Here is a 13,590-nt window from a genome sequence, read left to right on the forward strand (position 1 = left end):
TGTAGCAGCTTCTTGCTGGGGAGAGAGGATTTTGAAACTGCTTTTGAGTCAAGCATTGCCAGCTCCTTGGACAGCACAGCAAGTAGCAGACAGCTGGTGTCTAGTGCCACGTGGACGACACACAGGTATCTCAGCTTTAGGTCCTTTCTTTTAGAGCAGGGGTGTTGGGTTTGCGGCCTGCAGGCTGGTAAAGGGACCAGCAATTCAGCCCTGCAAACCCCGTGAGGTTGGTAAAGGGACGGAGCCTGCCATGGGCATAGGGACATGTTGCCCTGTTGGGCCCATGTTGGCAGAAGAGGGGAAGCAACGGCTGCGTTAACCCCTGTTGTGGCTGCTGCTTTGGGGACTAGGGTCCAGCCTGGGGCATGGGGGCGAGCTTGACACCGTGGCTGTAGAGGCAACACAGCCAGGAAGACAAGCCAAGGCCTCCAACGGCCCAAGCCCAGGGAGAAACCACAAGACACTTCACGGGCCCTTGGCTAAGAGCTGGCCTAACATGTTAACCCAGCTTATGGCCTGGCTCAGGCCCGGGGGGCCCAAAGCTACCAGTGCCAGCTCCACGGGAACGCACCCCGGCCCCCTCTACGCGGGGGCGGGGCGGCAGCGCCTGCGCAGACGAGCCGCCTGCTGGTCCGCAGCCGCCGGGCTCCGGCCGGCCCCACTCCCAGCGCGGCCGGAAGTGAGGGGTCGCCGTCCCCGTCGGTGGCTGCGAGCGTGGTGCGGCCCGTCGCTTCGGACAGCGGCGTCCTCCGGCAATGGAGGAAGGTGAGCGGGGAGCGGCGGGCCTTCAGCCCGGCGGCCGAGCCGCGGCTTCCCCGCCCCACGGGAGCGACCCGGGGAGCGGCGCTGTCCCGCGGTTTTTCGCCTTGCCCCACGGCCCCGGCCCCGCGCTCCGCTTCTTGTCGGGACCCCTCCTGCGGCCCCGCTCAGCAAAGCGGGCGGCGACAAAGGCGCGTTGCATTGAAGTGCAGCCCCGGCGCTTGGCTCCTAAATCCCTGGGAGGCGTTCAGAGGGAACCGACTGTCTGCAGTTCATCCAGGGTTTCATGCTGTGCCAGTCGGCCTGAGACCTCGGCACGCTGAATGTTTTCTGTAGTCAGACACCCCCATCCCCCCCCACCCCGCGTGTTTTCTGTAGCCAGGCACCCACCCCTTCGGCCCTCTGGCTGAGGCAATTCCTCGCAGGGCTACAGGATTGCATTGGACAGGCCAGCTACACCTGCGTTCTGCATGCTTGGGAATTGCCTACTTTAGTTTTTAAAATCCTTTAAAGAAGCTGGATGGTAAAGGATAGGCAGTCTTCAGCTCATACAGTTGTTTTCTTTCTCCAAATGAGATGCACATTAAAATGGAAATAAAGTGCACATCTTTAAAAATGAGTGTAACTAATAGTCAGAACAAGACACCACAGGGTCTAAAGAGCAAGGCCTTTCAAGTTAGGTGGTAGTCTAAAAGAGGTGCTTTAATTCTTCCAAAAGTGACTGGCTCTTGATTTAACCCCAAATTACTCCATGAAATTCTTTGACTAGATCAGCGGTGCTCAGTCTACAGCCTCTGTACCAGGTCTGGCCCATGACATGGAGGATCAGCAACCACCCACTTGGCCCATCGCATCCAGTTCCTTATCCTGCACTGTGCCACTAATCCCCTCTGCAGCTAGCAATAACCTCACTTCCTCTCTCCCTCTGACATTGGCCTCCATCTTTCTCTCCTCCTCATCTCCACTTTCCTTTATGCTTACCAGATGAGTGGTGGACTGTGGCACAACCTGATGTGACCAGGCCGACCACTGTAAACGGCTGAGCTCCACTAGAGTAGAGGAGGGGTCAGCAGCCTAGGGGTGGATCCAGCCTGCAGTGCCATTTGATCTGGGCCAGGGGCGTGGGGCTTCAGCAGATGAATTAATCCAGTTTGTGTCAGAAGCACAGGGAGATTGTCTGCAACCAGCACTCTTCCCTCCAGTGGTGGAGTGAGGGGGCCTTTAGCAGCAGTCATTTTCCCCTGCTGCTGTGGGTATGAGTACCAGCTGCACACTCTCTCCCCATGCTGCCTTGGGGACAAGCAGTGGGACAGCTGGATTGTAGTGCTGGCCTGAACTGGGTCAGTCCAGCCCACAGCTTGATGCCTGGACTAGATTGCTCAAGACAGCTTTAAGATTTGTGGTTTGGCCAAATTGCCCTTTAACAGGGTCTTCAACTTTCTTTATTTTTAAAAAAATGTATACATTCTATTCTCTCAGGAACCCTTGTAATCGTAGGCTGTTTACAGATGTGAAAGAAAAAAATCAGCACTTTTACTTTCAGCTTGGTATGCCCTTGTGTCAAGCACAATGCATACCCAGAAGGGGAACTGGATGTTAGTTTGACCCAGCTCCCCCGATATCTGTATAGACCATGTGCTTCAATAGGACTTTTAGGTGCTTTTATCTAACACCTGATTGAATCAGCTACAGATAAAAGCACCAAAAAGCCTGGCTAAAGCACCTGATCTATACAGACACTGGGGAGCTGGGTCAAACTAACATACTTCCTTTTCCAGTAAAGTGCTGGGTGTTTTTTTTTCATTTTTTTGATGTGTTGTTGCATCAATCAATATTTGTAACTTTTATGCTGGCTCATGCCCCGTGAATGTGTCTGAAGGTGTTCTGTATATTATATTGCAATAACTTCTGAAATTACCTTCAGGAACAGCAGATTTGCGGCAGAGAAAGAAGCAAAACTGCTCAGAAGCGGATAAGATGTCTTCAAAGGAGAGAAAGAAAGAAAACCCAAATTTAGGAAGAACACCAAAATGTAAATTCCAGTATTTTCAGTTAACTTTTCATTGTTCTTTTAAAATGCTGTAAATTGTATTTCAAGTACAGTAATTGTTACTGTTTATTTTGGGGGATATTTTTGGATAATCAAAAAATATCATGCAGAGAACTTAGTTGTGATGAAACTTAAAATATAAAGAAAAGTGATAGTGCGGGATTGCTGTAACTTTTTGCCATGTACTAATTGCATTTCCTATAAAAAATATTTCCTTAAAGTTGCACCTTTTTGGTCTATTTAAAACCAAACCCCACCCCCCACTCACTTTAATTCAAGCACAAGTACACACACAACACTTTTAAACGTGGAATTATTTGTCAGTTTACAAGCTGGGAGTGGGTGGTAATTCTGCAGGAAAATAGAACTAAAATAGATTTTTTTAGATCCAGTAACACTAATTGTTGTTCAGTATAATAGACGTATTAAATCACCACACTGAATCTAAATGTTTTGTGTTAAATGTGCCTGTTTAAATTTGAGTGTACTTGAGCAGAAATGGAACTTGACTGAATGATATAAACTGGTAAAATCCAAGCTAGCCCTGTCCTGTTTTCCAGGAAGAACAAAAACTAAAAAAGATAAGGTGCTGGAATCTTAACATACTGTTACCCTCCTTGGTGCGTGTACATTTTGAATGAATTTTACCAGAAACATGTAAAATTGGAGTTGAGTCCATTTTTTTTTTTCTGGAGGAAGTTTTTCCTTCAGTGGATTGTTTTGAAAGTCACAACTGCCAATTAATAGCAATCATTCAGCATTGTATATAGTATTTTGCTATAAAATTCCCATCCAGTAATAGTGAAAATGAAGGGTATAGTCCCACACAAGAAATGTGTCTCTAGTTCAGTAGAAATTGGATTTATTGTAGGGTCAGGTTTTTTTAACCTCTGCAAAGATCAGAGTCTGCAGACTAGCTAAGAGTATGTAAAGCTACAACAAACAGCTGCTGTGGTATCGCTTAAGTGTTCTAGCTGTTTATGTGGCTTTTATTTCAAAGGGTGCTGCTTCTCTGATCAGCTGTATAAGATGAACTCAGCTGATTGCTAAAGCTTTAACTTCAATGGTGCTGCTTCTTCAATCAGCTGGAGTGGCTCATCCTCATTTTGGCAGTCTGCAAACTAAACATGTTGCATATTATCCAGGTTCTCTTGTGTTTTGGTTTCTGTGTATGTTGGGTGCAACTGTTAGATTAATTTTAATGACTGGCATTCAGAATTGTGTGTAGAGTACTAGTCATATTGAACTTTCTTTTTGTTTTTACTTCATTACATTAACGGAGTGGAGGCTGTTCATTTTTCAACATTTCTTTACAGATGTATTATTTCAGCGGTTTGCAAAGCTTTTCTTTGGCTGTCTCGCAGCTGTCACTAGTGGGATGATGTATGCTGTGTACCTTTCAACCTATCATGAACGGAAATTCTGGTTTTCCAGCAGGCAGGTAAAAAAAAAAAATAGAATAGTTCTGAAATAATTCTGAGTTGTAATGTTCCACTGATCAGGAAGTCAAGTGAAAGCAAGAAGTTTGAAACACCCTAACTCCTTCAGCCCTTGCCTGTATAATATAACTTAATCTGTTGTATCGTCTTTGGTATTGATGTTAGTCTTAATGTTTTTCTTCATAAGCGTCTTTCTGCCTTCCTCCATGCTGCATGATATGTTTGGAACACCCTTCCAGAATCCTTGATAAAAGCGTTCACCCATCACTAATTCGTATCATTCTTGAAAACTAACTTCTGTAGCAGCATTTTCCTAGTAGTGTGTGCACTATATTTTCTTTAAAGAGAAGCTCCATAGGTTGCATTTAAACTGAGTAATCGCGTATTATGACTGTGTGCCCTACAGTGTGTTCACTGTATCCTTACTCATCTGTTAAGTTTATCGTTTAGTCTCTCTAAGCTGGGATCTTTCTTGGGAGTCGGAAATCTCTCCTGAATTCTGATTCCAGAATTAAGTCCAATTCATTTTGTGATTTCAGGCAGATTGCTCAGTCTCTGTATGCCTGTTTTCCCACATAAAAACAGAGATGCCTACTAATTTATCTAAATTAATTATTTAGTATTTAATTAATTAGCAATTATGTAGTGCTATTCAAGAGAGAAACTGTTATATCTTGCATATATTTTAAATTTTAATATAAAATAATTAAATACGTTAATATTTGTCATTCTTTATCTGATGTCCTTGTTTTTATAATATCAAAATAGATTTTGTGTGTGTTATCTTGTTGAGAAATGGCACTCTATGGTCAACATCATCTAGATACTTTAAAAGGTTCTTTAGACCCATACAGTGAGTTGTAGCTTATATTACTTTGGCAAAAGCCACTACAGACTATAAGATCTGTAATAGAGTTACAAAGTTCGTGTTGATTTTTTTTCTCTCTCTCTTTTTTTTGAGCTATTCCTGAAAGGGCATGGCAATGAGAGGTAGTAATTGCTCCTGCATTTAGATTATTTAGTCATTTTGGTTGTAGAGGGTTTTTGTGAACCTCTTATAAAAAATATAGTCCTTCCATTGTAAGAAGCAGATGTGAGAGGATCTACCTTAAAGGACAACCATGGCACTTCCTTGCAGCTAAATTAGTCCTTCCCCACCCACTCCCAAGGCTGCCACTTTATCTGGGGGCTGGACTCTGATCTTCTGAGGTCCCTTCCAGCCCTAATGTCTATGAAATCTTTACCTGCTATGCTTTTGGATGATATATGTATGTTTGGAAGGCTGCCCCTAGAGTAGGTCTTGGGTGCTTGCCTTGACTGGTTTCAGCCACTTACTTCCCTAGTCTTTCTGTCTCTGCTATATGCCCCTGGCTCTGGCTCAGCTCTTTGGGCCCATAAGCCTTGCTTAAAAAGAAAACAAAGCAAATAAAAAAAGCCACATCTTGTGTCTCTCTGGCACTAGTCTTAGTGTCTCTAAAGCCACATTCATTCATGCCTTGAGTATTGCTCTTTGCAGCTGGCCCTACCTCGGCTTCAGCCCACTGGCCCTTAGTCCACAACTCGCAATATAGAGCATCTTCAAGGTCCCCACCATGGCCTCCAGCCTCCCACGTAGCCGCTCCCAAGCCTTATGGTGCAAAATAGTGAAAATAAAACTTAACCAAAATAGCTAACTTCTCTGTGCCAGGTGTACCCAGACAAGATGCTCTTGGTACCAGCTGTATGTGGTACTTGTATCTCCCTGCGGATCACTTAATTCAGCCTGTTCTCCATGGGGCTTGTCTCCCTACAACCCTCAGAGCCAAAGTGACCCTGTAGTCCTGGAGCCAAGCCTATGTACCACTTAACTCCATCCCTCCCAATCACCTGACCCTTGCTTCTAAGAGTCAGACACAGGGGGTTCCCATTAACCAGTCTAGGCTTGTTTCTATGCATCCAGTCTCTTCATGAGCAGGCTCACAGTTTTGTGGTCAGCTATTCACAATCAAGCAGCCTCTGTGCTGTCTTCATAGATTTCATAGACATTAGGGCTGGAAGGGACCTTGGAAGATCGAGTCCAGCTCCCCGCCCAAAGGGCAGGAAGTCAGCTGGGGTCATAGGATCCCAACAAGATAAGCATCCAATTCTCTCTTGAAGGTGTTCAATGAGGTGTTCAATGTAGGTGCTTGAACCACCTCCGATGGCAGGCTGTTCCAGACCTTGGGGGCTCGGACAGTAAAGAAGTTCTTCCTTACGTCCAGCCTGAAAAGATCTCGCAGTAGTTTATGACCGTCTTACAGTACTTAGCTCTGCTGCTTGGCCATATTCTGTTGGGCACAAACAGAAATGACATTTGTCATTCAGTCAGCCCCTTGAAATCGCTCTAAAGCCATGCCCAAACAGAAGAGCTTGGCTGCAGAGTCTTCTGATCACATGGCAAATTAGCTCTCATTGTCTGCTCCTAAGTGGAGTGACTTTATTAATTTCTGTCTGCTCTGTCTGCATCACAACAGCTCAGCTGCTGTCTCTGGATGGGAGGGGGAGAAGCCAGGGGAGGGAGGTCCACTCACCTTGGTGGGGCTCCGGTCTACCTGTCCCCTCCGCTTTAGCAGGGCTGGGAACTCTGGAAGGCCTCCATCCCTTAACATCTCCTCACTCCTATCCAGAGACAGAAATGGAGCTGGGAGAGAAGGGGCACGGAGCCAGGGGGAAGATACAGCCTCTCTCCTTGGATCGGCTTCAAATCAGAGCCGATCCTCCACCCTCCTGGTCCTACAGCTAATGTCTACTGGATCAGAGGGATCAGTTTAACTCATGGTGATTTCTATGAATTGTCATGAGTTAGACCCAAATGCTGCACTTCTGTCTGTGCCCCTTGTCTACTTACTAGCAGCATTCTCAGCTTTTGCTGCTGCCACCTTTTAGCCCATGGCCTGGAGCCCGTTTTTTTTAAACCTCTTTTTAGCCAGTTTTCTTGAGGTACGTGACTTGCAGCTTTGGAGCTGCTACTCCGTTTACCCTCTTGCTGCCTGTTTATCCCTGCTGGCCCCCAGCCAGTTGTCTTTCTTCTCTTAAAGTAACCAGGGGATAGAGGCCCCCTGTTACAGCAGAGCTTTGAAATTCTTCAGGAAGAAAGCCCCTGGATTACAGAAGTACCTTTTCTTTGTCTCATGGATTTTTGTTCAGGTGTTGCTAACATACAGATACAGACACTGTGGTTTTTCAATGTGTGTCATTTGTGTTGCTCAAAAGAATTTTTGCCAGTATGTCAAAATAACTGAATATGAGCATTCAATGGCTAAGCCCATGTCTTCCCCTAAGTAGCAGCCTTGGGCATGACACTAGAAATGTCTGGAAGCTGCTGAAGCAGCTGTAGTGGTGCGATTAGGAGGACAGAGCTGTGTTGAGCTTGGCCTTCCAGGGCTAAATCCATTAAACAGTTTGGCACCAAAATGGTTAGTTGAGTACTCTTAGGTTACAAAGTCATTCTCTCTCTTTTTTTCTCTGTTCCAATAAAGATCTAATTATTCAAGGTAGGATGGATACTCTCCCCTCCAGATTATTTCTACTGTGGTCTTTAGGGCATTCTGCAGGGAAGTGGAAGGTGTTGATTTCAGTCCCCCCTCAGGCTGAGGGAAGAAAACAGGTATCACTCAGGTCCTGAGGGAGTGCCCTACCTGCTGAGTTTTTTGGGTTTTTTTAAAGTTCAAGCTCTACCTCTCTGTAGCTGTTTGTGTGAAAAGTTTAATCTGTTAAAAAGATGTCTGAGAGATGGAGAAATGTCAAATATGTGGATCCAGAAGGGGGCTTCAGCACTGTCAGAACAGATGTTTTGGGCATGTCTGTAAGTGGATCTTAAAGAGCCTCGGAAACTTCACTGATGAAGACTGAAGTATACAGGGATGTTATGAACCTTCAGGGATAGGCAGCAGTTGAGTGGGCATTTTAAAGTTTACAACTTTAGATTTAGGCATCTAAATGATTTGTGGTTCTTGCCTTGACTTACTGTGTGGCCTCAGGCAAAATGCTTCACTTCTCAGGCTCAGTTACGAGGTCTGTAAATTATAGGAAGCAATATATTTATGGCAATAATGCTATAAACATTAATTCTTTGTAGAATGCTTTGAAGATGGCTAGTGGAGTTTCATCCATAGGTTGTTTTTGTGTACTGCACACCTGAAAATGTTTTTCTTTTCTTAATAAGAACAAGTTGTTAGCAATTTGATATATATTAAATTATTTAATTTTCTTCTAGGAACTTGAACGAGAAATTACTTTTCAGGGTGACAGCGCCATTTATTACTCTTTTTATAAAGACTTGCTAAAGGCTCCATCCTTTGAAAGAGGTATGACAAACATCTTTGTCTTTTTTTAAGCTTACAAAGTCACATTTCCCTTTTTAGAGAGTTTCTCTAAGACCTATATAGGAATATAAAACCAACCTTTTCACTCTGCAGGAGTTTTTAAACTAAGAGTCAAGTGCTAATCTAACATTTTCAGACCTCCTCTAAAACATGCCTGCCCACCCTGGATACCCTTGAACTACTCTTAATACATGTGTAGCCTTGATTGATGAATCTTATTTTGACATTGAACTGTATGGGTAAAAATTCATTTGAAGTGCTTTAAATTTTGTCCTAATTTGAAGCATCCCTGAATTGGGCTGCTTTAGGGCTATAGAAATACACAGGCCTGTCCCAGTTAATACACTTCATAATGTGCTGGACCTGATGCTCTTGTTGTTTTCCACAACTAGGAGGCTGATGAGCAGGTATTCTAGCGTGCCTCTTAATCACAATCCCTGAAGGCTTCGGAATACAGCTGGGTGGCAACAATAAAGCCTAATAAGTATTTTGCCACCCAGACTTCTGCTTGGTGCTTCCTGCCATTGCTGGGCTGGTCAGTTTCATGTGCATTGCCTTCCCTGTGGAAACAGAATGGATGTATTCCACCTTCTTAATCTGCAGTCTTTGGCCTCCTGATTATACTGATAGCCTTCTTCCATTATGTCTGCCATCTGGTGTGTCACAGAATGGAAACTCAAAGCTCCATTATCTTGGTACTTGAAAGGTTCCTCCTTGAGTTGGGCTGTGTAAAAGAGCTACATGCCAGAGAAGGAATAAATGAGTCCATGGAGGACAGCCTTCTCTGTCTTTTCAGATTGTATATTGTTGCTTCTGGGCCCAGAAGCAACAAGTGTTGATTGATGGAAGCAGATAGTCCTGAGCACATTGTATGTAAAGCAGTGGCAGCAGAACTGCAGGATGAGCAAGGCCACCTTCCTTGGTCTGCACAGAGCTGAGTCTATTGCTCTAGGGGCAGGTCACCAATACAAGGGTGCCCAAGAATGTGGAGAAGTGGCTGGCAACTGCTGCTCGGAAGCTAGCAATCTCTGATAGTCTCCAGTTTTACAGAAGCATAACAGAGCAGCTCCATACCCTTGTCAGCTTTGTATGGGGCAGAGCTGGCTGTTGTGCTGTTGGGGAGCAGCTTCTTTCTCCTACCTCCCAAAGGCAGTGTCCAGGGCTGTTGCTGTGGTCATTCCCCCTCACTTATGACACTACTGCCAGCTGGTCACCAGCCACTTTGATGCAAGCAAGTCCATAGCTGCATTGGCTTTACAGGTAATATGACACACTGTTCAGAAGGTGCAAGAGCCATGCTTCCTCTGCCTCATAAGCCTAAAGGAAATCCTAGATAGATTTGCTTGGGTGGGCTTTTTAACTTGTGTGGGGGGTAATTAATAGCAGGCAATTTCCCAGTGCACTGGTACTTGGAGTAGATTAACTGCAAGGGGTACTTCTGCATCTTGCTGCAAGGCATTGCAGACAACTGGGGGTAGTTTACCAACATAGCTACAGGATGTTTGGTCAAAGTCCATGATGCCTGGGTCTTTAAGAACTCAAGCATGATGCCCCTGGTGATGGGGAAGCATTTTCCCCTGGTGTGCCCATCATATAGCTGGAGGGGGTGACTATGTACCATTTCCAGCTTGGATACCTGCATCTCCTATGACTCATGAATCTCTGAGCTAGAAACTTGGATCTTTGGAAAGAATTTTTCAACTATTGTCTGAGTAGCTGCTGATTAACCATTGAGTATGCCTTTGGACAGCTCAAGGCAGGGTAGTGGGCATTGGGTGTGCATCTGGACACTAGCATGTGGTACCCGCTTTGGATAATTGGACTTGCATCCTGCACAACATCTGCTAAGCCAGGGGCAGGGTCTTTCCAGAGGTCTGGGTAATGGAAACCAAGAGGGTTGTCAGCTGATATGAGGTCCTAGAGACTGAGCCTCTTGAACACTCCAACCATCAAGGCATTGTCATGAACTACATCCAGTGACTTGTGGCTCATTTGGGAGGAGGACACAACTATAAAGCCCAGTCAGATACAAAAGGACAACTCATTTTGAAATGGAAAACACTTTTTAAGTATTTAGTTGCTGTTTTCTGTGCTCTTTGTGCTTTTGCAAACTGAGGTGGGGTGTGCAGAGATACTGGGATAAAAGGAAGAGGAAGATGTGCTTCCTGAAAGTGGCCTGTAAGTGACCTAGCCCTGCTATCACCGGTTTAGTGAGGACCTCAGTAGGGGCAGGAGTCCTTAGGTGTAGTGTGATGGGATGTCATGCTGTCTTGTTGAAGAGAGGGATTGAAGTGAATGGAGTTCCATGCCATGTTGCTTTTCCCATGAGGTGAAGTGCCCATGGCCCTAAAGTCAAGGACTGCTGTTCCTCACCCTGTCTCCTGAGTCCTCCAAGAATGATTTGGTTTGGAACTCCCTCCTGTGCTGGAGTAGGGGCTCTAGGGTCTTACAGTGTAGCAGGCTAGTGAGGGTGGTTAGCAGGGCTAGCTGAAAAAGTCTCAGGAGAGAGACTTGGTACGTTACACGAGCACCAAGGCTTGGGGCCTGCTTTTGGTGCAACTGAGCAGGGGAAAATGTCTGGACTGGGGGGTGGGTGGGAGGAGAGTGTGAAGACAAGGGCAGAAAGGAAAGGGAGATGTGTCCGGAACATGAAGGCTTGTTCTGTGGTGGAGGGAGAGTTTTTGGGGGGCCTGGTGGACAGCTGTGGCTATAGCATGGAGGTCCAGAGGTCAATGGTGGACAGGCCTGGCTTGTGGGGGTATGTCTGGGCTAGTAGACAGTATACCCATAGCTGTGAGGGAATAGGCCTGAGCATGGGAGGAAGGTGCAAAAGGGGACTTGACTTAAATACTCTCCATAAATGGGTGCACCTGTTGAGGGTGTTTGAGAGGGACTGTTGTGTATCTCTACACAGAGGTTCTGTATCCGCATGTCCATAGGTTGTGGCTTTGACATTCTGCCATGCCTGGAACATAGTGGCATGCTTGACCTGGGAAATACTCCTCCTCCTGATCAAATCAGCATACTGATTCTTGTGGTATTTCATGTGCAAATACCAGCCTTCTGCAGCCAGAAGTCTTCTTTCTGAAGATGCTACCATTTCTGCTAGCATCTCTTCTTCCTTACTACTCTGAGCTGCAGCTTCAGTTTGTATCCTTTGTCTTTGGGCCCTCAGTGGCAGCACCTGTGGGAGCAGTGGTGGCAATAGAAGTTGATTCTAGAATGACAATAAATGGACAGTCTGCCTTTGTTACACTGGCACAACTTAGCGACAGGTGAAAAACTTTTCCCAAAATGTTGGCATTCCTTCTCAGGGCCTCTATTTACTGAATGCTCCCAAGATGGTGAGTACACCAAGCCATAGGTTTCTCCACGTGGACCCTGGTCCACCTGTGACTGCCAGATGTGGCTGCCTTGAGTGATTCCCAGGTTGCAAGCTCAGCTTGGGGAAGGTGACTTTCATTTGGGCTGCTGTAGATCTTTTATCTGTAATCTGGTTAGTGTTAAAAAGCCATGGTTTGTCCTTGCACCCTGGTGTTCCTCAGTTTTGCAGGCCTCCATTATTTACACTGACATGGCAGTCTTCCATGCCCTGAGTACCAAATGACAGGCTACATACAAGGTCTTTATTGGAATCTTCATTGTCTGTTCTGTCTTAGTGCTACAGAAAACTGTCGTGCCTCAAGATGTTGCCTCTTTGCAGGACCAAATAAGTTACAGAGGATCCTATAAGATAAAGGATCAACCTTTCAATAATGGCTGCATGAGTACCCCTGAGGAGCTTCACATACCTTTCACTGGTGGACTGGAGTATAATGTGGCCCTCTGACCCTTCCCTGGAATGAGAAGTTTGTCACTGCCCAAGTGCTGGTTGTGTGCCATAGATCACCCTGTGGTACTGAAGGATGCTCTGTTTTTTATTTTTTTTGGCAACTGCCTTATCAATTACCTATCCTTGCAAGAATTTTCTGCACCAAAGCTTATATTCTTTTGCTGTACAGAAAATGTGTGCTGCAGCTCTCTATGGACCCCATGGAAATGCTTGCATCGGAATCTGGGATGCTATCCTTGAGCATCCATGCTATCTAAGTGAAACTTTTGAAGACCTTCACACCTGCATGCTGCCCTGCTCAAGCTATGACCTAAAGATATTCTCTGTGACTTCTAAAAGTGCAGTATCAAGGACTCAGTAACTGCTAGGACAGACCACTAGTTCCAGCTGTGTACTGTAAAACCTTATCCTTGGTTCATTCCCATCTATCTGCTTCAAAGATAGCCAAGACCTAGGGAATTGGTTGAGGAGCAGGGTGGGTTTGATTTATCTCAAATAGATTTAAATCACGATTTAAATCACTTGTCAGGAAGCCTAGAATTAGTCACTGTTTTCTACAAAAAGTGCATTTTTGTTGTTTGATATCCTTTATTCATTTAACTTTTTGAAACTTGGCACTTTTAGAGAGAGGTAAAGGCTTGACTCTCTGTGCACAAACTTGCAGAGAGACAAGCTGATGGATAGTTAATCAGGTCTGTTAACTGCAGTATATGGAGATGAGAGATAATAAGGATGTTATCTCAAGAGACACAAATCCAGAGCTTGAGAACTGAAGTTAAGCATCACAGAAATGCTTAATAGGATCTTCTACACTGAGCACTGAGTCCAGCTGGGTAGAGTGGTTTTCTCTAATCGTTACTAATCTATAGAGGAGCCTCTGGGAACCCTCTAAGATTGGGAGGCTCTAATATAGTCCATGGCCTGTTGTTGACTTATTTATAAAACTTCTGTAAAAAAGTTACATAATATATTGTCTCAAATAGTATATAATTAGAAGTTATAATCCCTATTCCATGATAATATCTTTGCATTTTAATATATCTTAAATTAAAACTATTTTATATAGGGTTTTTTTAAAAGCATCTTAATCAGATATTTTTAATCATATTTTTAAAATAAAAGTAAATATTGATTTTTTTTTTTTAAATTTATTTATTTATTTTTTTT

General features: G+C 44.7%; 1 protein-coding gene across 1 annotated transcript in view; it reads left to right on the forward strand.

The window, feature by feature from the left end:
- The first annotated feature begins 648 nt into the window (after positions 1-648).
- DPY19L4 (dpy-19 like 4 (C. elegans)) overlaps positions 649-13,590 on the forward strand; it is a 69,015-nt gene continuing 56,073 nt past the window's right edge. Inside the window, exons 1-4 of the mRNA XM_019545358.1 lie at positions 649-765; positions 2,684-2,791; positions 4,126-4,250; positions 8,483-8,590. Of these exons, the coding sequence (XP_019400903.1) occupies positions 756-765; positions 2,684-2,791; positions 4,126-4,250; positions 8,483-8,590 (351 nt within the window). The 5' untranslated portion in view covers positions 649-755. The remainder of the gene's footprint in view (positions 766-2,683; positions 2,792-4,125; positions 4,251-8,482; positions 8,591-13,590) is intronic.

The sequence above is a fragment of the Crocodylus porosus genome, unplaced genomic scaffold (genome assembly GCF_001723895.1).
Source record: "Crocodylus porosus isolate Cpor-Errol unplaced genomic scaffold, CroPor_comp1, whole genome shotgun sequence".
Lineage (NCBI taxonomy): Eukaryota > Metazoa > Chordata > Crocodylia > Crocodylidae > Crocodylus > Crocodylus porosus.